Source organism: Penicillium vulpinum (assembly GCF_028829585.1).
Source record: "Penicillium vulpinum strain IBT 29486 chromosome Unknown utg000001l_segment0_segment0, whole genome shotgun sequence".
NCBI lineage: Eukaryota > Fungi > Ascomycota > Eurotiomycetes > Eurotiales > Aspergillaceae > Penicillium > Penicillium vulpinum.
In genome coordinates, this window is record NW_026643241.1 from 989,136 (window position 1) to 1,014,102 (window position 24,967).

Consider the following 24,967-nt stretch of genomic DNA (forward strand, 5'->3'; position numbering starts at 1 on the left):
CCCCTTATTCCTGTGGTAATTGTGAAAGCTTGTCCCACAAGTCCCAGAGGCGCAGCCTCAGCACAGCCACGTTAGGCTTCTTTAGTAAGAGATCCCGTGATATGGATAGATCTCCCATTTCCCACCTGTGGTTGATGTTTACAGTTTTCATACACAGGGAGTTCCCATATAGAGTTGAAGTCGTTGAAGCTCCAAATGGAATCTATCAAACATCTCTTTCATTATTTGACCACATTGGAGTGGACAGAGAAAGTCCAACATATATGCAAGTTTTGCGATTCGTCAAACTTTGCTAGTATTGTTTATGAGGTGAGTCACTCAGTGTCAAATTCGATACCAGAACTAACAGGTGGGATATCCAGGATGATGAGTTGATCGCAGTTGATAATATCCGCCCCGCTGGGCAACATCACTGGCTGATTATGCCGAAACTGCACACAATCCGAGACATAGAAGGCCTGAATAAAAACCATCTTACCCTTTGTGAGCAATATGATAATCCGAGCCAATACTTAGCGAATGTGGCTCACTATCGCTGTTGTTATATTTACTAGTGCACGCTATGGATGATGTGAAACATCATCTGCTTCGAGCTTGGTGTCCTGAACTACCCTCCTCAGCCATACATTCGGGGTATCACCGCGGGCGACGACCACTTTTGGGAAATATATATTATCCAGATATCATCTCGGTTCATCATTTACATCTCCACGTCATTGTCAAACCGTTGCTGTTTGGTTGGCTTTTTAAGTATCCCACATGGCTGCCACTTATGTGGAAGTCGGATACTCGAGTGATGCGGGAAGTACAAAAACAAATCAGGACAGCTGTTGTTTCATAATAAGATGATGCGAACTGGATTTCGACATTTTCCGCCGAGAAAATTTGACAATTTGGGACACAAGCTTCCAACGAATGTCAGGACCAAGCGTACTTGTTTCGAGCCGAAAGCGACAAAAATAATTCCTAAATGTCCACCTGGCAGGTTGTTGATCTAATGGCATCGCCGATCATTGATAAGGAGATTGGAGAATAGTGGGTCAGATAAACTCCCCCGCCTCTATGAGATGAGAGGTGACAACTTCACAGATCTCAGTAGTAGAAAAAGATGAATTAATAAATTGAGATTATACGGAACAATTTCTTGCCATAACAGGGATTTTCTCCTCCTCAGCCATGCCCTGCAGGTACACGGGGCGAATAACAATTGGGGCGACAGAAATGGTATAGATCTGCTCCAGGATCACGTGCGGAGGCGTCATCAAGTGACTCTTCCAGGGTTTCTCCTCACCCCAACTTTTATCTTCCTCTCGTGATCCCAACTCCGCACCTTGTTTGAGCTAGAATCCACTCTTTTCGCGAAATTCAACTGCACATACCCGACAGATCTACCATCTGCGTTTCCCCAAATACGGCCATCGCAGCCATGAAGTTCTTATCAGCTGCCAGCCTCTTGGTTCTTACCGCTCCTCTTGCAAGCGCAGCCGCATTCTCTATCTTCGATCCCACACAGGCTTCTCTGAAGGTGACCGATGATGAGAAGTTCCCAGTGAAGGGCGAAAACCCATTGCAGTATTGTGCCAAGCCAGACAATTACAAACTCGAGATTGAGTCGGTGGATTTGGCACCCAACCCACCTCTACCGTATGTCATCCACGCAGAGTGCTCTCCCAATGTGGTATATTTCACTAGCTAACATCTTGGTGGTAACAGAGGAAAGAAGTTAACAATCTCCGCCAAAGGCACCTTGCTCGAGAGAATCGAGAAGGGCGCTACCGTGAACCTGGAAGTGAAGTGGGGCCTTATCACTTTGATCAAGCAGACCGTCGACCTATGCGATGAGCTTAAGAACGTGGACCTGGAGTGTCCCCTAGAGAAGGGAGAGATGATTTTGACGAAGGAGGTGGACTTGCCCCAGCAGATCCCACCGGTATGTTATCTTTACCACTGTTTCAGAGCTAAGCAAGCAGCTAACGTGTTTTTTTACAGGGCAAATACTCCGTTCTTGCCGATGTCTATAACAAGGAGCAGAAGCAGGTCACCTGTCTCAAGGCAAATGACATTGTATTCCACTTCTAATCCCGTCTATCTTGATCATTGCTTTGCATCCACTAACCAGGTGGCATCTCTCGATTTGCTCAACTGTCAACGTCATTAGCTTATGTGCTCGACTCGGAGGTTGAACATCCGCAATGCTCTTTCCCATGCCCTTCTCATGACTACTTCAATGTTCGCATCTGTTGTTTTGCTTTGCAGTACCTTCGGATATCATTTGGACTTTCTCATTTTTACGCTCTTTACATATGTTGTCGTTTTTCCAATCGTCTGTATAGACCATAATGAGTACGACTGTAAGCATGGCAGCTACATCTGTCTGTGACTACAATATACAATCACGTCATCCCCACCGACCACGTAACGTATGTTGAATAGATTTCGTAGTGGCGAAGAGAATATATACGAATTCGTTCCAGTTGCGTTGGGTATCTTCCCTATCTGATATTTCCATGATTTCTTCCCAATTATGCTCGCGCCGAGATCATCAATGATGAACCAAAGGTGTTGCGCAGACCAATTCACCACCTCCCGGCTAAATGACAAGGACAAAGATCCGTGCAAAACAAGCCTACTCTCCAAACAGGCGGCGGACGCGCTTGAGCACGCTGTCCTTCTCTGGGTCGTAGGGGTGGTCTTTGCTGGGGATTTCGAGGACAGCTGGGAAAGGATCGGCGAATGCGTCGACGATATGGCGGATGCGTTCTGCGATCTGAGGTTGATATATCTGTTAGCTGATATCTAGGTAACAAAATGTGCGCGCTGTAACTTTTGAGGGTGAGGGTAAGATATGGAGAAGCAACGTACATGCTGGTTAATCAAGAGCACAGCAATGTCTTTCCTCTCCTGGGTGAAGTTCTGGAAGGCACGTTCGATGTCCGAGGTCTCGGTCTTGGAGTCAACGACAAGGAAGTTTCTCTGGGAGGCTGGTGGTTCGGTAACATGCTGCAACAAGAGCCAGCAGGTTAGCATATCTTTTTATATAAATGCCATAGAGACGTGACGTAGATGGGGTAGTGAACAGTATCATACCCCGATGCCTGCGAGCAAAAGACCAGTAACGGAGCTGCACAATAGGTTGAGATAGGTTAGCTGGACATGACCTTTTTGAGTATGAACAAGCTGTAAGCAGGGTCTTTACTCTTCATCACCAATGACAGCAAGGAATTGCCGCTCCTGGAGTACCAAGTTAGCGACCGGAGGGGTCATTGCATTTGATGTCAAGTACCTTGTATGTTGCGGCCGATGCCGCCATGATGAGGAGAAAGAAAAGAACAACCTGAGATTTCCGAGATACACAATCTTCTAACTGGCAGTTCAAAATGAATCAAGCAAATGACAGATCTGGTCCAGCTGTTCGTTGATCGCCGTGATTATCGCCGGGAGCTGGAAATTACATAAGCTGATGCAATCTCCAATGATTTGTTTACTCCAAGGGCTTCATTGTCCACAAAACAATCCTGGAATCTTTGACTCAATCGCCCCTCACTGTTGATGCCCTCGTATAATCTTCTGGATTAAGACGAGGCTGCTGAGGAACAGCTTCCGTCTACTACGCCCCCAATCCTCCGACATCATGCCTCGACTTGTACGCCGCCGCCCGCTCTCCGAGCGCATACTCTCACGCCTGAATCCATATGATTTTCTGCTTTGGCTTTCTGAGGAATTTGAAGGTGGAGACTGGGATCAGTTGGAGAAAAATTGGGCTTTACCTATCGGTATCGCGCTGAACGTGATATTCCTTATTGCGCGAGCAAATAGTCGGTTCGGTAGTAGCAAGGCTTTTGACGATGTGTTCGGCGACGATGAAGGCACCTCCCTGCGTGGATGGCTTGTATGTTACCCTTCTCACATCTATCTCCCTCTTATGTTGTCTGCCTATTCCTGAGATTGATGGATGGAAAGCTAATCCGCCATGTTTGTTCTGCCTAGGCCTCATTCATCGTCCATTTGATGGCCCTTGCCTCTGTGGTAAATGCTGGCTACACATTCTCGAAGAAGAGACGCTATCGCCTGTTTGAGAACTCTATTGATAACCATCCGGCGACCCCATCGGCACATCGTGTACGCGTTGATTCAAGCCCCAGAATGCCATCTCCTCTTCGGTACATCGCTAGGGCGGTATCATCAGAATCGGCACACTCGAGAGCACACCCCGATCCACAGCGGGATGTCTGGGAGCTTGCAATTTGGGATCCTTCACCACTCTGCCTCCGGCTCTTTTGCCTGTTCAGTCCAGGGCACGTCTTAGTATACTGGCTGTTCCTCCCAACACAGCTTTCCGACCCACGACCCAGTGTGACGATTGTGACGACGATTGTTTTGGCAACTCTTCTATCCGTGCAAATGTCCTTCATCTCTTCTTCTTATAAACAGCAGGCCAAGGACCAGAAGGTTATACACAAGGAGGTCTTCAAAGAATATGACACCAAATATGTTCAACCTCGGACACATCCCTTGATGAGAGATGTTGGCACGCAGTTCTCGGATCCGTCTGGTGAAGCACCGAAGACCGAGGACGAATGCAACAGAGTTGAGACTTATACCCCGGCTGTCATCATTAATCGTGGTTTCCAGACCAGTCCCAACCCTAATTACCTCAAGCACGTTGACCCAGAAGGTTTCACCCCGGTCCGCCAATTGACTACATCTACCCCGATCTCCTCTATGTTCCAAGGCCCACCGACCAACACCCCGAGCATGTCCAGAGATGGCTCGCCAATGCCGCGAGGCACCAACCGCACAACAATGCGACAGCCGCAGTTCCGATCTACTGCAACAACCACAGGCGACGGAGGCAGCCTTGGTGTTTACAGCCACGCAAACTCCCCACTGAGGAAGTCCGCGACAACTTCATTTGACCGCCGCTTACAAAACAATGGAGACTTTGTTTACAAAGAGCGTGGTACAACTCCATTGATGCGCAACTCTAGTCCGCTGAAAAGAAGCAGTGTACCAGGAGGAATGAACCCAGGTGGCCCAGCCACCGTCAATAGATCAGATAGCCTCGACTCTCGCCGAGAAACGGGGCGCTTCTAAGACGAATATGAATGATCAAATTCCATTTCAACAAGCAAGAACCACTGCCAACTCAAATGCATCAGATGCGCAGTTTCCTCCGAGGCATGCACGGCAAGGACGCGATAGCAACACCCTTCGTACATATATCTTATCCTTAATCAAGGCCATATGCAATACAGCTTTACATTCGACGTTTATTTCACGGTATTCCAGCACGTGCGCCCCGCTGGGGAATGCAAATTGCTCATCTAGGGAGCCTGCCGAAATTAGGCCCCATGGCATTTTTGTGATTTCCGATCGCTGCATGTTGATCTTTGATTTGATCGACATGGCCATTCTGTTCAATTCAATTGATGAACAGTTTGTCTCCGGGTTCTTAATTTGGCAGTCTGCTACGTCCATGCTGTTATCTAGATGCCTGGATCGCGCTTTCTCTTCAACATGCAGCCCTCGCAACTTCCAAATAAGCTGCAATTTAGTTTTAAATGCGAGACTAAGAGCAAATTGCCATTCCAAATGGCGGCGGGGCATTACAAGCCACATTCATCCCAGGGGTTAGCATTCCTCATTACCGACCCAGCATTCCGGCCAACGAGAACACATTATTCTTACGCTATGAGCAACTACCTATGAAGATTTCTCGAGAGCAAGCCTCTTTGAGCGCCCCGCTCTTTTGAGTTCGTCATATCATATTCTTCGTTCTACAGCCGACCGACATAGACCGTTGCTCAGAAACACAGGGAAACTCCTATACGGCATGGGTACCAAAACCCCTGTTAGTCTCAGCCCAATATGAATGAAGCATATGTCGGATTGCCCCACGAACACATTGTGAATCTCTCACCACGATACAAAGCGTACCGAGTCGAGTACAAAGAGCTCCCGGCAACAACTCCACCTCGATACATGCGAGAAAGAAGATCAACGGAATATGCCATTGCGAGCCACGCATCGGGGAATATGTCTCAACTGCCAAAAGCTACCAAGCTGCCGGTCCCCAGGACTTTCGCCGAAGGCCGTAACGATGCTTCGAGCCAAATGCCTAGTCCCACTGCACTTCCTAGACTGACCCCAGCCAGCCACTCGGGACGGCTAGATGACCAGTCTACAATTTGGGACAAAGGTCATGACCAATATTGGAGGAAGATCCGAGAGAAACTGGAGGACTCGCAGTTGTTAAAACGTACCAGGAGCAAGGAAAGCGACACTGATATCCAATCTCCTAATTCGCGGATCTCCTACCACCGCAGCAGACTTCCGGCTAGCACTAGCCAAGATCAGGCAAGCTCACGGGCAGCTAATGCACCATCAGGAATCGCGAGTCAAAGCACCGTCAACAACAGTTTCGCGCAGGGGTTAAGAAACGATGCTCCCGCCACTCTTGCCGAGGACAGCGAAATCAACTGGAGGAAACAAGGCGACCAATGGGTCAATCTGGATTTTAACGAAAGCACACCCCAGAAATCAGTTAGAACAGATACGACGACTGATTCCAGTCCTCGATCTCATCCTTCCATCTCGCCAGTATCTGTTGAGGACAGTTCCATTACCGACTGGGAAGACCGATTTGTTGTGAATATGCCAACCGCGAAAGATCCCAATCCGCCCACGATGACAGCTCAACAAATTGCCGAGTATCAAAGAAGCATCGAATCAGTATTTCGACAGGGTAGGCAGATGGCGCACCCGGACACATTGCCTAGTCGTAACGTGTCCCCCGAGATCAGATTCATGCCTACCGAACAAATAAGTCAAAGCCCAGGGGGGATCAACACATATGATGGGGTATACGAGGGGCGTCGAGTGCCTAGCTTGCCACGAGACCAACGTCGCTCATCGCCACAGCCCCAGCACAACCCTCAACCGGAGCAACATTTACAGCTTGAGCAGCCCCAGCCCACGAATGCGCCGCAACGTGAAGCAGCTATTCGCTATTACAGCCCGGATGAAATCGGGTACAATCGGATTAGCACAATTTGGGAAGAATTGCCCACAAAAGCAAAAGAAAAACGACACCCCCAAAACGCCGACGGGTCTTTTTTAGGATGCAGGGAAATATCCGGGGAAAAGAACCCAGACGAAATCCTCAAGTTTGCTTCCCCAGACGATGCGAGTCTGCATCCTTTCCCATTGGATCTGGTTTCCAAGAACAGGCAAAAGGTGCCGAAGGAAGTATGGAAGGCGGCAGACCGACAAATCACCCACAGAGTCGGGGAGACCTTAGTCCTTCAAGAAGAGCGACCACAAATTTCTCGGAATTCGAGACCTGTCCAATGCTCGAAGCCGTCACCAATGTACCAGGATCGGAGTTGCCGCCAGAACCCATCCCCAATTCCGCGGACAAGGTCCCAGGATTCGAGCAAAGAGAACTACCACCCTACCAGCAAAACACCCGAGAGGTTCGAAAGTCTGGAACAACATCGGGGGGACGACGATGTGTTCATTATCACACCCACTATCACACGCACTGGGATTCCCACGCCCGACAAGAAAGCATCTTCGTCAAAGCCGCACGGACTGCGTCGTCCTGGTGTTCCAAATCCCACACTTACCGCCGAGGCTGTCCAAGCCGTCCGGGCAAAGGCTCAGATGATCTCCACCCCATCGGGATTGCGGCCAGGGGGACCCAACAGGAATATCAAGCCACCGGAGCGTACCTTGACAGCTTCCCAAACATTGCCACCCAGCAGCATATCCACCGCGCCGAAAGACCAAAACGACGAGGAGGATCGAAACCACGACTATGTGGAAGGTCGCAATCCAGAGCGAGAACAAAAAATACCACCGAATATTATCCGTGGATTCATCCATACCTCCGGGCTTGCAAGACCCCCAGCGCTGGCCAGGTCACCTACAAATAGCCTTACTGCGATGTTGCGCAACAGGACCGAGTCCCTTCGTGCACGCGCCGAGTCTCTGAGGAATAGTTCGGGTTCACCCCTGAGTGCGAACCAGAAACAATCGCCAAATCCTCAGCCAATTCTTCCGTCTAGGGACAATTCGGAATCATCACAATCTGAACGGTCATTTCAGTCCGCTGAAGACACCCCACCCGTCTCAGAAAACCGGTCTACCTCGCCGGCAAAAATAGTCATGGCGGAAAAGAAACCAGAAGAAAACAAAGAACCTTCCTCGCGACAACCTGCTCGAAGCAAACCAGTAACGAAAAAAGTAACTTTATCAGTGGAACGCCCTTCGTCAGCCAAACAGGACAAGCTCCCTACATCAACTAGAAAGATTTCTGGAGTCGCAAAGCTGTCTAAGTCTGATAAACCTCCCAAGTCTACGAAACCGGCTGCGTCTGAAAACCCTCCTCCCTCTAAGGCAGAGAAGCCCGATCCTCTGCCTAAAAAAGAAGAGCGGATAAAGCAGCTGCCTCGTCTCCGCACTTCTGGGAGAGTTTTGGAAATCGCCGAGCTCGATGGGCTTCAAGTTGTGACTCCCAAGGGGTCCCTTCAACCAAATATCACAGATGTCTACGACCTAGGTGATATCAACTCCCGAGACGGGGATGAGTCTGATGGCCAAGCCCTCAATCCCTTGGCCCTTTCACTTATTTTCAATATTCTTATTGTTGCCGTCACCCAAGTGAATAGGGCTCTTCGAATGGGTACAAGTAGTCCTTACACGAAATTCCTGGTCAATAACACCTTGAACATGACCCGTCACTGTTGGCGTGTTTCCAAATGCATCTACGTCGCGGTGTCTCGCTACCAGGCTACAGGCACTTGGCCCAAGGCTCGCAGTGACCAGGCCGTCAGCCGGTTCATGGTGGAGCTTCTTCAGGCAATTGTGTATCTCTTGATTCTTGGGTGTGCAGCCGTGCTGATAGGCCGTACTGCTGGCTACATCGTTCTCGTGAGCAGCTGGATTGTATGGTTTGCCAGGCCCTTTGCATGGGCTTTCCAATGTGTTGGCCGTGCCCTGATAATGTAAAATTAGCCAGGCTTTTAGCTGTCTTGTCTGTACAATATTGTTTCTTTGGCTGTTTCGAGTTTGAAGGGGAGATGTTCGTCATTTTTGGTGCTTTGGGGTCTTAGTCCTGGTCTTGGTTGGTTCTACCTATTCGCCTACTTATTGTTCTCAGCTCCAGGCTGTATTCCTACAAGTAGCTCATTATTCATTACCTTCCAAACTTGGATATTCTACACTGCAGCCATTTATTCTGGTTTATTCCAATGTACGTAGTAGTGAAAAAAAAAAAACTTATATTGATATTGATCTTGACCCGAAACCGATATTTAGAAGCTGAAGGCTCTGGGCACACAGTCATGTACCTGATCCAGCATCGACTCTCCCATGTTGAAGAGAGAAATAACATAACATCCACTTTTGCCATGTCCCCGAAATTCCAGATTTCAATCTCATATATGATGCCCTCTCTCTTCTTTTGCTGTCAATAAAACAAAAACAAAAATAGACCCAACTCCTTCATCCTAGTGTTGAATGTCCTGTATGCTAGCCCCGGGATAATCTCGCAAAAGCAATGCAAAAGCGGGTAAAAGATAACGAATTTGGACATGGAAAGTTCCTTTCTGAAACATTTTTCCTGGATGTGCGTTGAGCAATCCTTTGTGTTTCTAGTTCATGCAAACGAGGTATCCACTCAGCTGACGATGCAGCGTGTTGTAAGATAAAAGCATCATCGAAGAAAAATCCATAGAGGAGAAAAAGGAAGCAGACAAAAAACCGGAAGGGAAATAGCAGGGCTGGGCTACCGTAGGCATTTATAGCTGCCACTGCGAGCTCTATAAATTGAAAAAGAAGAATAAAACAAAAGACGATAGAAAATGAATAAGCCATAAAGGCAAAATTATGTTGAATTTTTGTTTTTCTTTCATTCTTTTGATTCCTCCATCCTTCTGGACTATTGTTCTGGACTGTACTAGACCAAACAGAAAATATGACATAGTCCAAAAGAGAAGCACCGGGCCTGGAGAAGAATGGACCCGAGAAAATAAAAGAGAATCCGATCGAAGCGCCATTGTTAAAAGAGACGGGGTATCGGTACATTATGTTGAAATGAAAACGCTGAGGAAGAAATCGTTGAGAGGTCTTCAGTCGTGACGCCATAAGACATTGCAGGGGAAGCCCGAGATGTGTTGGAGTAGTTGTTTGTATGGGCTGTGTTATCGTTGAGATGAGTGATGTTGAATTAGGTATGTTGAGTTTGTGTTGTGAGAGGAGAGGTTTGCAAAGATGGCATACGACCGAGGGTAGGGAGAGTGTAAATGAATAGCAAACCAGTTCTGAGTTAAGGGGAACTGGTTTAGTTGGCAGAAACGCCATTTTGTTCGGGTTCGGCGTGACCGTTGGTCAATGGCTTTTCGGCCACCTCAACGTTGAGATCTTTGACTTCGAGGCCATTGAAAAGTTCGAAGAGACCGTCGGATCTGTGGAAGTCGTTGTCGACGATATTGACAAGATACCAATCGTCCATGATTTGCTGGATCAGCCTGCGACTAGGGCTGGCCGCGTCATGACACTTGGACCAGTGCTCGCCCAAGAGGTATGCCTCGTCCTTCCAGGCCAAGAAACTGACTGTCTCGACAATTGTGGGCTGGATGATCTCTCGTCCAGCGAAGATACCCCATGTCAGGGCATTCGGGCTGTCACGTGTGTTGGTCCTGAGCTCGCCCTTCTTGTTGGTGGCGTGATAGGTCAAGTCGTCGTTCTTCTCGATGCGAGTGATGAGCTCATCGATCAAGTTGGAGGGGACCAGAAGTTCAAGATAGGCTTTCTGATAGACGAAACCGTTCTTTGGGCCCCATCCATACACAGGGTGAGACGACTTAACTCCATTGACAGCGGGCTGAGAGTTGATTGTCAGGAATCCGCGCTGGTTCAGTTTAAGCAGGTCCTCCTGAATCTCGTGGGCTTCGGTCGTGATAGGCGAGTCACTCCACGGAAGTCGGTCAAGTTTGCCGCTCAAGAAATCAACAAAGACGTTCGATATATCCTTGATCGATTTTGGCTCGCCCCAAAGTTTGATGTTCTGCTCATTCGTGCCCTTCAGCCCCACGCCGTAAGCATCCAATTCACCGAACGCAGGTGAACGAGAATCGGTCCAGCGACCGTTGGGGTACTCGTCCCATGTTTGAGTACGAGCAACGTATGATGAGTTCCGGTTACGCCAGAACACTGGTCGCACATCCTCCGTCCTTCGGCCAAGACCAAGGGAGGGCCGCCAGGGCAGCGCGCGTTGAATAGGGGATTCATCCGACGGGGAAAGATTGAGCTCCTTGAGAACCAACTGAGTTGCCTGAGCCAAGTTCATGGTATAGCTAGGTATGTTGTCAGCACATGTCGGGATACCAGCATTGATGGGTTAGTATAAGCAAACTTACAAGTGCAGGTGCTTGAGACCAGCAGCAATCAGCTGCCTACACATATCGGCGATCAAAGTCTTTCCGATATCTCGAACTGCGGAGTCATCATTCTTGACTGGCTCAAGGGCCTCCATCCACTGAGGAGGCACTTTAACCTTGGTCCAGTTGGACCGACGGATGAAAGAAGCGTATGTCTGAATGGGCATGATACCAGGGATGATGGGGACGTTGATACCCTTGGCCCGGCACTTTTTCACCCATTCGATGAAGTTATCCGCGTCGTAAAACATCTGAGTGACCACAAAAGAGCTGCCCGCATCGACCTTCTCCTTCAGGTGGTCAATCAATTGGTCCACATCGGTGTTGTCATCGGCGCCCTCGGGATAGCCACCAACACCAATATCGAAGTGGTTGCCATATTTGTCCCGAATGTATTTGACGAGATCCTTCGCATAGCAGAATCCATTTTCAGCGGCCTCCCATGTCTCCTTGTCTCGCGGTGGGTCTCCTCGAAGAGCCAAAATGTTGGTACAGCCAGCTTTGTAGGCAGCTTGGAGCGCTTGGTCAACTTTCTCCAACGGCATATCTGTGCAAGTCAGGTGCATGCAGGTCTCCAAGCCGTATACCGATTGTGCCACGCTGACCATCTCGCAAGTTAGATCCGATAAGCGACCGCCAGCACCCCAGGTGATATCGATGAATGAAGGACCCAACCCATGCATGCGGTCCATTCGGTCATAAAGATTTTGTACACCCTGGGCAGTTTTGGGAGGGAAGAACTCGAAAGAGATTCCAATCTTTCCCTCTGCCTCATTTTTGGCCAACTTCTCTCGGATATGCATCGTGTCGGGTTATCTAGTCTTTTGTAAGCATACCGCATAGTTCTAAGGGGTCATAAATTCCACTAAGGGTTTCTGTGCCCTTTGAGCGAACATACCGAGGGGGACAATAATTAATTAATTGTTTGTGGGACTGGGACACCTGTGCAGATGAGACAGGTTACTTTTGCTGTCTGAGACCCTAAGCACAATCCCTGTGTACTGTGACACCTAAATGTCCAGGACCTAGGAATGAAAGGGAATAAATGGATAAAACACAAGAGAAGAAATGAAAAAAAAAACAAAAGTTCAATAAAAGAAGGAAGTGCGAAGCTCTCAAAGAAGAGTGCAGGAAAGGAATCGAGAAATCCGGTGAGCGGAACATTTGGGGGGACAATGTTTTGGCGGGGAAGGCCGGCCATCGGAGGCACGTGTTTTGTTCCTTTAAGGGGAAATTAGGGGCTAATTTGGCATTTAGGCAAAGAAAAAAAAATACGAAGTATAGGAAATAGAACAGTTTTGATTAATTTTCAACATTTTTTCTACTCGAAATGACCGTCGATGGGACTTTATACTCAAAAGCAGTTTCTTATACCTTAGATGGCGCAATACGAAGCCATACCGCCTGCCCCTCCATAGAAAAGAAAGTTCCGGCAAAATTTTCCCGTTCGACTTCGCGCAATTTGATCTTGTTGACTCTTTAACTCTTTGACAATTGCTTCAATTCTCTAAAATTTCTCCAAAATGTCGACTGTTCCTCCTCCATCTGCCGATCAGGACTACAAGTCCACCCTCCTACCCCTTCTCATCTCCAACAATGTCCTCTCGTTCGGCACCTACGTTTTGAAGTCCGGCCGTGAATCGCCCTACTTCTTCACCTCTTCCCTCCTACACACTGCACCATTACTGCGCGCCTCCTCTGCTGCATACGCCAGTGTCCTCTCCGCTGAGCCTTTCGTTACCACCAACGCCGACGGCACCGCTCAGCCCAACTTCGACATTATCTTCGGACCCGCATACAAGGGTATCCCCATCTGCGCATCTGTCACCAACGAGCTCGCTGTGCGGGACTCCCTATCTGGCAAGGCTACCTGGGACAATGTAAGCTACTCCTTCAACCGCAAGGAGGCCAAGGCACATGGTGAGGGTGGAAACATTGTCGGTGCCCCGCTGAAGGGCAAGCGGGTCGTCATTGTGGACGATGTCATCACTGCCGGTACTGCACTGCGTGAGGCTGTTGGTATCATCGAGAAGGAAGGCGGTATTGTCGCTGGTGTCGTTGTCCTGCTGGATCGGGAGGAACGTGTCAGTGATACTGAGACCAAGAGCGCCATTGGCGTTGCCCAGCGTGATCTTGGTGGCAAGATCCCCATCCGGTCGGTTCTTGGTCTCCATGACCTGATTGAGAAGCTGGGTGATAGCATTGGCGCCGGCGAGATCCAGCGATTGAAGGATTACCGTGAGCGCTACGGTGCCCAATAGACATCGGCTTGTGGAATCCGCCAAATCAAGGCATGATGTATGAGCAAAGATAACAGGATGGATACCAGGATATTTTGGAGTTGCTCTGAAAATATAATTATTTAAACATTGGCCATATCCAAATTAGGAGACGGGCACATTCATATGGACTATTTCAATAATCCTCTGCAATTGATGCAACTATATACTTTAGACTAGTTCGCAAATGGTTTCCCATTTGTCCATCTTCGCACAGTATGATATAATTTTGGGCAAATAAATGAATTTGCCCTTTCTTTTTTGCCATCGCCTGCGACGGTTCCCGGCAAACAGGTGATACCAGTGCTCAATCCGAGGTGCTCAATAGGAACTTTGATACATACTCCAATCGGGTAACCTGGAGCTGCGAATGCCGGCTCCCTAGTCTTCAGTCTTGCTAATTATGTAGCTGAATAATGGGGTGTTTTCTCTCTCTCTGAACAGTAGTTCTATCTATGTTGTCTTCCAACACACCCCTGAAGTGGCTGGTTGCACTCGGACGCCGGAATCCCCGCGAGCAAGACAATGTTCCACATGAACCCGAAGAAATAAATAGTCTAAATTCGAGTATCTTAGCAAGCCAATAATAGTAATTGATGTTGCGCGGCAAGCGGCACACAGCACAGCAGATAGTACCATTGCTAGGTTGTGTTTGACATTATGCACCCAAAAAGCAATACAAGTACCCCATTGAGATAAAATTGGACAATCTATACACGTAAAGAGATGTATATATCAAGTGCTACACTCAGGCAATATGTATCTACCAAGTCCATCACTTGATCAGTACACGGTGGGACATAACTTGACACAGTACCCTTGGACACATGAATTTCGATAGGTAACAAATGCAATGAAGAAGACGACTGTTTGATGCAGCGACAGTCTATGATGATGTAGAGATCAATCCCTGGGTACATACGTATATGTGTATTTAAGTTGGTTTTCCCAATAACGAGAATTATATACTAGATCAGATCTGAATATACTCAAATCAATCAGGCTTATCTATGCAAGGCTCCAAGGTACCCCCGGATTCTACCTGAGACATCTGATCGGTGCTGTGTATGCTGCTAATATGGCAGCTTCCGGTGGTATCCAAATGGCTGCCTGTGTTCCACAAAAGAATAAGGGCACGGGACAGGGGGTAAAATCGAGACTACTCGATTATTTCAAAGTGATCAGAGATTAAAAATACCTATTGTTCAAAATTATTCTCCCTATGGCCAGCTCCAATCGTGGAGGTATATATCTTCAACTAACATGACTCAGTTTCTATTCAAGTGGCAGGTGCCTTTTAAAAGCCGACAGAGCCTCATCGTTATATATCTCTATAGAGCACAAAGCTCTCTCTGGATTTTTCTTAACTAGTAAGCCAAGGGAAATTACTATTACTACTTCTAACTAACTACATGGCATTAGTAAAAGCAATCATCTTGCCTCTGAAACAAACTGATATATTTGGAACATGATCCAAAAAAGGATTGCTGTATAAAAAACTAAGAAACTAACCAGTGTTTTGGTATCTCACTGGAAAGCCTAGTACTATCGCATGCCAGGTCTTAATTAGTAGCTCTTGGAATATTTCTACATTGTATCCTACTCAATGTAAGTATAAAGTATGTTAGTTGAGTATAGTGAAATGATTTTATTCGCTAAATACTCACCATCTTGTTCTATTCTGTAACCCAGAGTATAGGGCTCGTTAATATGGTTGGTGAATACACATAAGCCCATGACTCTTTTTGCACGGTGAATTACAGGTGACAGAGTGTCACCCTTGTGCTCTTTGATTATGTATGTATACTACATCCATCACTATGTGTCTAGGTAATCCACCATCACATGTGATCTTTCGATTGACCACTTGATTGTCTCAAATATCATTGAATTCTATTGTAGGGCCTGCCATGCTACTTAAAAATGTTGGCATATTATTAGAAGTATCAATGGTGAACATACATTTAATAAATCCTTCGACCATATATTTTGCTTTAACTGCCATCCTCCAACAACAAGCTAGAACAAGTCGATTGATGGCCGCCTAATTCTAGAACAACCAGTAATTCTGGGGCCCAAGATAGATGTCGGGTTACATTTGTTAATATAGCACATTATGTAGCCATATTCCGTTGTTTAAATGGCTTAATACATGGGCAAACAGGGTCTCGGGTGTTTGAAAGGTTAATATCTACAGCCAGTGACTTGAACACCCGTCAAAGCAACCTAGCCTTCTCATCGAAGATAAAGTATTGTTAGCAACAAAAATTAGCAGTCTGTATAAAGTAGTACGAACAGCAGAGTACAAGGAGGCTCGGATCTTGTATACTTATGTACTTCATACCTCTATGCAGGCTGGATGACAACTTTCGAAATGTACACAGGAAATAAAGATATCTTGTTTTTGTATGCATACATCACCGAGATAGTCTGTTATTTTTTTCACAGAGACTATTTTAGAGTTGGTGCGCGTTAGACAGCATTTATGCCGCAACTGTTGCCTCTAATATATATACAGAACCGTGGACGCAATGTTCGAGACAACATCGATGGCTCAACATTATTGATATATGACTTGGGCATGTACTTCAATTTAAGTACTTTGGCCAGAAGATTAGTCAAGTTTGCCTACCGTCAAAGTTTCAATTGGACCAATATAATACTGGGTGTATATTCTGCGCTGCTCGGACTCCCCACGGCTTTGAATACCATCTACAAGGTACATAGTATCACCGAATCGCCGTGATACCTGTGATGCATGGATTGTTTGATCAGCCTCGTCGAGCCATGGCCATTCCACGACGGCCGCCCCATGCAGAGAGCTATGGTGACGCCTCGTAGAACACAGATCTTTGCCGCCTGAGTCCCATGGTATCTGTAAATAGCACACCGCGGTAATTAGCATGTCAATCAACGCGCAGACAGAGCTTGGTGTACTTGCATCTCTTTGTCTCCTATCAGCTGCGTCTTCGGCTCTAACCGTTCATTCCGGGCTTCAAGGAGAATTTTCGAAGTATCTCATGTCCAGTCCTAGGAACCGGAAAGAACATCAGGAGACCTCGTTAGAAGAAGTAGACCGTGGAGTATTATGCTCCATTTGAACCACGTTGAGTGATCTTACCACAGCTGGTAATGTTCTACTATCCTCTAGACATTTCTAGGTTTCTCTTATTTCTATTAACCATTCCGCAGCTCTTCATCCCCATTCTTTCCCCCTCTTCTCTACTTAGGAGCGCTCCCATAGATTGGAGGACTATTGGTCATATTCTACTTGGAGGGAAATGCCTGAAGTCTCTCGTTGATACTAGTTCTTTTTATTCGTACACCACTCTTTCGCAACCTGCGACTTTCCGAAAAAGCAAACTATTCGTTATATCTGCCCTGTTAGTATCTCTCCTTTCAGAATACCTAAGTGAGAAGATCCGATTTGCTATTGGTACCAGTCGGGTACATGTGCGTCTTTCTCATATCTTGCTAATAGGGAATGGTGAAACATAGTAGTTGTTCCTTGAAAGCTCCAGTCGGATCAACGGACTTCGTCTCGCCTTTTTTCGTCTATACTCGACACATGCTACGCTCCCAAGTCTTTCTGAAGCGGCTGACTACATTGTTTGTCGACCATGAATTGGAGATATACAATTCCAGTGCTCGCTTTTCTTGCAGTTCCAGGAATTAGTTGGCCCTACGACGAGACTCTTACTGCTTATAACATCAATGAGAACCAAACAGCGACTAGCCCCTTGGACTACTGGGGAGAATGGCCCGATCACACCTACTTTCCTTCGCCAGAAAATTGGCGTTTTCCTGTATATACGCTTTTCCTTGACCGATTTGTTAACGGGGATCCAACAAACGACAATGTAAATGGGACACTCTTTGAACATGATATCAATTCAAACCAGATGCGACATGGAGGTGATGTGGCTGGCCTGATAGACACTTTGGACTATTTACAAGGAATGGGTATCAAGGTGAGCCTCGCGAATGGATGAACTTTGGGTGCATATCTGATATTAATTGACAATTAAACTTCCAGGGACTTTACCTTGCAGGTTTGGTATTAATGAACCAGCCATGGGGGGCTGATGGCTATTCAGCGCTTGACACTACGCTACTCGACCAGCATTTCGGGACAATTCAAACATGGAGAGCAGCGATCACGGAAATCCACAACCGCGGCATGTATGTTATTTTTGACAATACTGTCTCAACGTAAGTCTTACATTCCAAAAATCATCTGTTACCGTATCAAAGCATCTAATAGCACTAGGATGGGAGACCTCATTGGGTTTGAAGGGTACATGAACACAACGACCCCATTTTCAGTCAAAGAGCACAAGGCCTCCTGGAAATCGAACCGACAATATGTCGATTTCCGATATGGTAATACTTACAATGAGACGTGTGAATATCCTCGCTTCTGGAATGAGACCGGATACCCGGTGGATGATTATGTCGACTATGAGCTACTCGGGTGCTATGATAGTGATTTCGATCAATATGGTGATATCGAGGCCTTTGGTGTCTATCCTGACTGGAAGCGAGAGCTCGCGAAATTTGCTTCTGTTCAAGATCGGCTGCGTGAATGGGTGCCTAGTGTTAGAGAGAGACTTATTCGTCATTCGTGTATGATCATCGCCTCTTTCGACATCGACGGCTTTCGCTACGACAAAGCTACACAAGCCACTGTAGATGCTCTTGGTGATATCTCTGGGGCGTATCGAGACTGTGCTCGGCATGTGGGAAAAGACAACTTTTTCCTTCCCGGTGAGATTACAAGTGGAAACACTCTCGGCTCTATCTTTCACGGGCGAGGCCGTCAACCTGATATGCAGTCTCAAACGCTCGAGGAGGCTTTTATGATGACGAATGCCTCGGATCCGGATTACTATATTCGTGACCAAAACAAGCAGGCGACCGATGCCGCCGCATTTCATTACTCCGTCTACCGCTCTCTCACCCGGTTCTTGGGTATGGACGGTAACTTGGCTGCTGGGTATGATGTTCCGGTCAATTGGACAGAGGCCTGGTATCAAATGGTCCTCACCAATGACATGGTTAATGCCAACACTGGAAAATTTGATCCACGCCATATGTATGGAGCTACAAACCAGGACGTATTCCGATGGCCGGCTGTTGAATATGGCATTGAAAGGCAGCTGCTGGCCCTTTTTATCACGACATTGCATATGCCTGGGATTCCTATGCTTCTATGGGGCGAGGAACAAGCATTTTATATTTTGGATGCTTCAGCTTCCAATTATATCTATGGCCGTCAAGCAATGTCTCCAGCCACAGCTTGGAAAAATCACGGATGTTTCCAGTTGAATTCCACTCAATACTTCCAGTGGCCTATAAAATCAGGACGTTTGGGATGCCACGATGAGACAGTCACATATGATCACCGTGACCCCGCTCATCCCGTGCGGAACATTATCAAACACATGTATCAAATGCGACAGGACTTCGGTGCTCTTAACGATGGATGGTGGATCCAGCTGCTCTCCAATCAGACGCACAACATATATCTCCCGGGTTCTGATGGAGTCCCCACAGAAACTGGTATGTGGTCTGTCTTGCGCAGTCCATATTATCAATTGCAAGATCTAGGAGAAATAGGCAACCAAACGGTCTGGTTTGTATACCAAAATGAGGATCGAACAGTCAACTATGAGTTCGACTGCTCTGATCCAGATAAAGCATTGATTGCTCCATTCGACATAAACACCACGGTGAAAAATCTGTTTTATCCTCACGATGAGTTGACACTACAAGAGGGTCCAGTCAAGCTTGCTTTGAATGGCTCCGACAAGTACAACGGTTGCCTTGAGAGTATGAGGCTTCAACCTTACGAATTCAAAGCCTACATCCCAAAGGAGAAATTCGTCTCTCCTCGCCCTATGGTAACGAAGTTCCTACCCGGACACGATACTCCTTTGCTCTCTGCTGTCGCGCCAAACGAAAGTGAATCAGTGGACATCAGTTTCTTCTTTTCCACAGATATGAATTGCTCTATGGTAACTGAGTCAATATCACTCGAGTCGTCTACTGAAACTGGAGAATGGCCTTCTGTGGACCTTGACAGCGTCAGTTGTGGGACTATGGACCCAGAGACTACGACTTGGACCGGCCAAATTCCATCTGCCTGGTTTTGGAGTGGTACCCTGACTGGGGTCTACAATGGTGTACACAAATTGACGGTAAAAAATGCGACAAGTGCTGATGGAAGAGTAACCAATGCGATCGACCATTTCTTGTTCCGAATCGGGCAGTATGATAACCCCATGATCTTGACCTCGGCAAATTACTCCAGCAGCTTGCTTCATGGGCATAAGGATGGTACTCTTTTTATTGCACAACACGCAGCAGGAGCAGACAAATATCGGTACTCTACCAACTGGGGTAGTACTTTCACTGAATGGCTCCCATACGAGGGAGGAAATCACAGCATTAAAGAACTGCCTTGGTCTGGAACGAAGAAACAGAGATGGAATGGACAACACGTTCGGGTCGAGTACTGGAGTCGCCTCACAGGTAGTAGCGACTACGTCCAAGAAGGTGACGGGCCCGACTGGAGTCCCACTATCCAACGTCGCTTCCCTCACCTCTTTTTCAATGGTCCATTCAACAGGTACGGATATGATGCCGGCTTGGATAATGTCGTGAGACAGGATACTGATGGTCTCTGGAAATTCCGCTTTATCGCTGAATGGCCTGCCCAGGGTCAATTGAATGTCTGGGGTATCAACCCTGATAATCAACCAGACCAAAGCTACATCTACGGAGATTCCGATGGAGACTCAATCCTAGACCGTCTGCCACCCTCTTCACTCAGTGTGACATCCATAAATATCACTCAGCATCCACCGAACCCGCACATCGCTTGGAGGCTTCAAGTCGATGACTCGAACTTGCAGTTTAATCTTGTTCCTACAGGCTCCAAATATCTTCAAATGGCTCTATTCTTCCTACTTTGGACTATTCCCGTTATTACAGCGTCAACCTGCGCTTACTTGTTTATGAAAACATTTTACCGAATCAAGTTCAATCAAGTCGGGGTCAGTGAAAAAAAGACGCTTATTTCAATGGACTACCTCAATAAATTCAAAATCGGCCAAGCGGAAGATGGACAGTCCAGAAATCCATTCAGACGCCGTTTAAGTACGTCAAAATTCCTTCAAAGCACTTCTGCGTTTGGAAATCAAACTGCGCGCCGACGAAAGGTCCTTATTGCAACAATGGAATATGATATCGATGACTGGGCTATCAAGATAAAAATCGGTGGCTTGGGTGTTATGGCACAGTTAATGGGGAAACAGCTCGGATATCAGGATATTGTCTGGGTTATTCCCTGTGTCGGTGGAGTGAAATATCCCGTTGATAAACAAGCAGATTCGATGTTTGTTATGATCTTGGGGAATTCATACGAAATCAAGATTCAGTACCACCAACTGAGAAACATCACATATGTTTTGCTGGATGCGCCGGTTTTCCGCCAGCAATCCGCCACAGAGCCTTACCCGGCCCGTATGGACGACCTCGGCAGCGCTATCTACTACTCTGCCTGGAATCAATGTATTGCCCAGGCAATGAAGCGGTTCCCCGTTGATTTGTACCATATCAATGACTATCATGGCTCGGTCGCCCCGCTATATCTTTTGCCCGAGACTATTCCTATCTGCTTGTCGCTTCATAACGCCGAATTTCAAGGCCTTTGGCCTATGAGGACACAGAAAGAGAAAATCGAAGTCTCTTCTGTTTTCAACCTCGATTTGGATGTTGTAACGCGCTATGTCCAGTTCGGCGAGATCTTCAATCTTCTTCATACCGGTGCAAGCTATCTTCGCCTTCATCAACAAGGATTCGGTGCCGTTGGTGTATCAAAAAAGTACGGCAAGCGGTCATATGCTCGATATCCAATCTTTTGGGGCTTAAGGAAAGTTGGACACCTACCAAATCCCGACCCCTCCGATACAGGCGATTGGGATAAAGCCTTGCCCAAGGAGAACGAGATTAACGTCGACTATGACTTCGAAGTCCGTAGGGCAGAGCTAAAGCGTCAAGCACAAGAATGGGCTGGTCTCAAGCAAAGGTCCGACGCTGAGCTGCTAGTCTTTGTTGGAAGATGGTCTATGCAAAAAGGGATTGACCTGATCGCTGATGTATTACCTAGTATATTGGAGAGTCGGGAACATGTCCAGTTAATCTGTATCGGGCCACTTATTGATTTGTATGGCAAATTCGCAGCGTTGAAACTGGACCGAATGATGAAGCTATACCCTGGTCGGGTGTGCTCTAAACCTCAGTTCACAGTCCTACCACAGTTTATCTTCTCTGGTGCTGATTTTGCACTCATTCCGTCACGCGATGAGCCATTTGGTCTTGTCGCTGTTGAATTCGGTCGGAAGGGCGCCCTTGGAATTGGGGCCAGAGTAGGAGGACTCGGGCAGATGCCTGGCTGGTGGTATACCGTCGAGTCCACAAGTACCTCACACCTATTAAAGCAGTTCAAATTGGCCATCGACAGTGCATTAAGCTCCAAGTACGAGGTGAGAGCAATGATGCGCGCAAGGTCTGCTAAGCAACGATTCCCAGTTGCCCAGTGGGTCGAAGATCTTGAGATCTTACAGTCCACATCGATTCGAGTCCACCAAAAGGGACGAGCCAAATCTCAGAGCCAGTCTGGCGCTGTTAGTGCATATAACGCTATATATGGGATGATGACACCGCAGGCGGCGTCAACAAGATCGGGCGCATCAACACCTCCATTACAACCATCAAGTCGCCCACGCACTACGGGATCACTACAGCGAAGTTCTATAATCTACAGTCATGACACAACCCCTGGATTTGATGGGAGACCAAGGTCAGGACTCAGTCGCCAGATGTCTTTCAGTGCTCGGCCAGTAACTAGGCCCATAGAGCCTCGCAGTCGGCGCGAGCTCGGGAAAGGTAGTGGTACAGAGGGTGACGACAGTGCTGGTAGAACCTCTCCGGAAGCCGAAGAAGATACCGACGACGACATGATGGCTACCTGCTACGGCGATGATGATTATTCCATGCCACCTGAAGTAGCAGATCCAGGACGTGCACAAACTCTCCAGCCTGCGGGTGTAGCCCTCACCAAAGAGGCTCTATCGGCCCAGCGCGCGAGTCAAGGCTCGTCTTTGGTTCGATGCAGCAACACTCCCTCTAGTTCAGCAGCGCCAAGTACTGTCGGGACAGATGAGACCCTTGCTCCTCCTTCTCGTCCATGGACAGAGCCAGGAAATCGTCTCAGTAATGCCTCGGCCTTGTCCGTTGATTCGGTTGTTGGAGAGAAGAAAGACTTCAAACTCCAAAAGGTTGACCCATTCTTCACTGACAGCAACGGGGAGTACTACAGGGTATTTGAAAAAAGACTTGAGGAGCTCAGTGGGGAAAACTCGGACAATCAGCTCTGCATTGAGCAATATCTCGAGAAGAGCGAAAAGAAATGGTTCAACAAATTCCGTGACGCACGCCTTGGCCTCAATCAAGGATCCCCAGCTGGCTCAGTGCGTCGCGGCAAAACAGGAACATCCCCGGCGGGGTCAGTTACCAACGACGATGCGACATCCCACGAAAGTGGTGAGCCCGAGAGAAAGGCTACCCAGCGAGATGAATTTTTCCTTGGTGATGATTATGTGCCACCAACAGGCCTAAAGAAATGGATGCAAATGCGTATCGGAGACTGGCCGGTGTATTCTATTTTCCTCGGACTGGGTCAGATTATTGCTGCCAATTCATACCAGATTACCCTTCTCACCGGAGAGGTCGGCCAGACTTCTACGAAGTTGTACGGAATCGCGACAGTTTACCTCATCACTTCGATTCTATGGTGGCTTTTCTTCCGCTACTGCAAATCGGTGCTCGTTCTGAGTGTGCCATGGTTCCTATACGGAACAGCCTTTTTGATCATCGGAATGGCACACTTTGAGCCCAACTCACACACTCGAGGATGGATTCAAAATGTTGGAAGTAGTGTGTATGCTGCTGCATCATCAAGTGGTTCTATCTTCTTTGCCCTCAATTTCGGTGACGAAAGCGGTGCACCGGTCAAACTGTGGGTATTCCGTGCTTGCCTTATTCAGGGCACGCAGCAAGCTTATGTCATTGCTCTTTGGTACTGGGGCTCAACTTTGACTAAAGCTACCAACGCGGGGATTATGGATGTGCAGAGCAGCATCAGCAACACCTGGAGAATGACGTTCGTATAACATACAAATCTTCGTCTACGGGATCAGAGACTTGCTAACCATTGCTATAGAGCAATATGTACACCAATCACTATCTTCTTGTGGGCAATTGGCCTCGTTGTCTATTTCGGACTGCCAAACTACTATCGCCAAACTCCCGGCAAGGTGCCGTCATTCTACAAATCTGTTTTCCGGCGCAAGATTGTCGTTTGGAATTGGGTGGTCGTCATTATACAAAACTTCTTTTTGAGTGCCCCATATGGTCGGAACTGGAATTGTGAGTCTCCATTTGCCAGACAGCTCCTATTATCTCTTCTCATTTTCTATACCGTGGATTTTACTAATCGCTACCACAGTTCTTTGGATCACCCAGCACGCCAGCCCATGGCAAATTCTACTTCTCTGCGTTGCATTCTTTGGGTTTGTCTGGATAGCGGTTCTCTTCCTGCTGGCTAGACTATCCAAATCCCATAGTTGGATCCTCCCAGTTCTCGCATGTGGTCTGGGTGCTCCACGTTGGGCACAAATCTGGTGGGGCACATCTGGTTCCGGCCTGTTCCTCCCCTGGGCTGGAAGTTATACCTCGGGAGCGATTCTATCTCGCAGTCTTTGGCTCTGGCTCGGGGTCTTGGATGCATTACAGGGTCTCGGGTTCGGTATGATTCTGCTTCAAACACTGACACGTATGCACATCTGCTTCGCCCTTTTGGTATCACAGGTCCTGGGCTCTATCGCAACTATTTGTGCAAGGGCATTTTCACCCAACAACATTGGACCAGGGCCCATCTCGCCAGATATCACGGCTGGTGTGGGTGCGTTGGGTAACGCTTGGTTTTGGGTTGCTCTTATATTGCAGCTCTCAATCTGGTATGTGCTCCCAATAAGAATGTTATTTTTAACCCCATCTAACATTCTAAATTGAAGTGGTGGCTTTCTTCTTTTCTTCCGCAGGGAGCAATTATCGAAGTCCTGAACAAATGTCAATTTGCTTTGTTGGAAGTGAATGAAATGGATTGGTGATTCAAGA

The 24,967-nt window shown here is 47.5% G+C and overlaps 7 protein-coding genes across 7 annotated transcripts; 5 read left to right on the plus strand and 2 right to left on the minus strand.

The window, feature by feature from the left end:
- Window positions 1-1,426: 1,426 nt before the first annotated feature.
- N7479_000365 (ML domain-containing protein) lies at window positions 1,427-2,079 on the plus strand (the record flags this gene model as incomplete). Its single annotated transcript, XM_057248063.1, has 3 exons — window positions 1,427-1,644; window positions 1,714-1,930; window positions 1,990-2,079. The coding sequence occupies 3 exons, from the start codon at window positions 1,427-1,429 to the stop codon at window positions 2,077-2,079; spliced, it is 525 nt and encodes a 174-aa protein (XP_057112495.1).
- A 547-nt stretch (window positions 2,080-2,626) lies between these two features.
- N7479_000366 (H(+)-transporting V1 sector ATPase subunit F) lies at window positions 2,627-3,310 on the minus strand (the record flags this gene model as incomplete). The annotated part of the gene is made up of 5 exons (XM_057248064.1): window positions 2,627-2,767; window positions 2,863-3,000; window positions 3,088-3,121; window positions 3,197-3,231; window positions 3,284-3,310. The coding sequence occupies 5 exons, from the start codon at window positions 3,308-3,310 to the stop codon at window positions 2,627-2,629; spliced, it is 375 nt and encodes a 124-aa protein (XP_057112496.1).
- A 321-nt stretch (window positions 3,311-3,631) lies between these two features.
- N7479_000367 (Nur1/Mug154 family protein) lies at window positions 3,632-5,094 on the plus strand (the record flags this gene model as incomplete). Its single annotated transcript, XM_057248065.1, has 2 exons — window positions 3,632-3,889; window positions 3,988-5,094. 2 exons carry the CDS (start codon window positions 3,632-3,634, stop codon window positions 5,092-5,094), a joined length of 1,365 nt encoding a protein of 454 aa, XP_057112497.1.
- A 774-nt stretch (window positions 5,095-5,868) lies between these two features.
- N7479_000368 (putative NTP binding protein) lies at window positions 5,869-9,012 on the plus strand (the record flags this gene model as incomplete). Its single annotated transcript, XM_057248066.1, has 1 exon — window positions 5,869-9,012. One exon carries the CDS (start codon window positions 5,869-5,871, stop codon window positions 9,010-9,012), a length of 3,144 nt encoding a protein of 1,047 aa, XP_057112498.1.
- A 1,333-nt stretch (window positions 9,013-10,345) lies between these two features.
- On the minus strand, window positions 10,346-12,247 carry N7479_000369 (methylenetetrahydrofolate reductase (NAD(P)H) MET13; the record flags this gene model as incomplete). The annotated part of the gene is made up of 2 exons (XM_057248067.1): window positions 10,346-11,360; window positions 11,424-12,247. 2 exons carry the CDS (start codon window positions 12,245-12,247, stop codon window positions 10,346-10,348), a joined length of 1,839 nt encoding a protein of 612 aa, XP_057112499.1.
- Window positions 12,248-12,967: 720 nt separating this feature from the next.
- Window positions 12,968-13,705, plus strand: N7479_000370 (orotate phosphoribosyltransferase; the record flags this gene model as incomplete). The annotated part of the gene is made up of 1 exon (XM_057248068.1): window positions 12,968-13,705. The coding sequence occupies one exon, from the start codon at window positions 12,968-12,970 to the stop codon at window positions 13,703-13,705; it is 738 nt and encodes a 245-aa protein (XP_057112500.1).
- A 3,638-nt stretch (window positions 13,706-17,343) lies between these two features.
- On the plus strand, window positions 17,344-24,913 carry ags2 (alpha-1,3-glucan synthase Ags2; the record flags this gene model as incomplete). Its single annotated transcript, XM_057248069.1, has 6 exons — window positions 17,344-17,694; window positions 17,760-17,935; window positions 17,994-23,951; window positions 24,012-24,217; window positions 24,297-24,807; window positions 24,865-24,913. 6 exons carry the CDS (start codon window positions 17,344-17,346, stop codon window positions 24,911-24,913), a joined length of 7,251 nt encoding a protein of 2,416 aa, XP_057112501.1.
- Window positions 24,914-24,967: the final 54 nt, after the last annotated feature.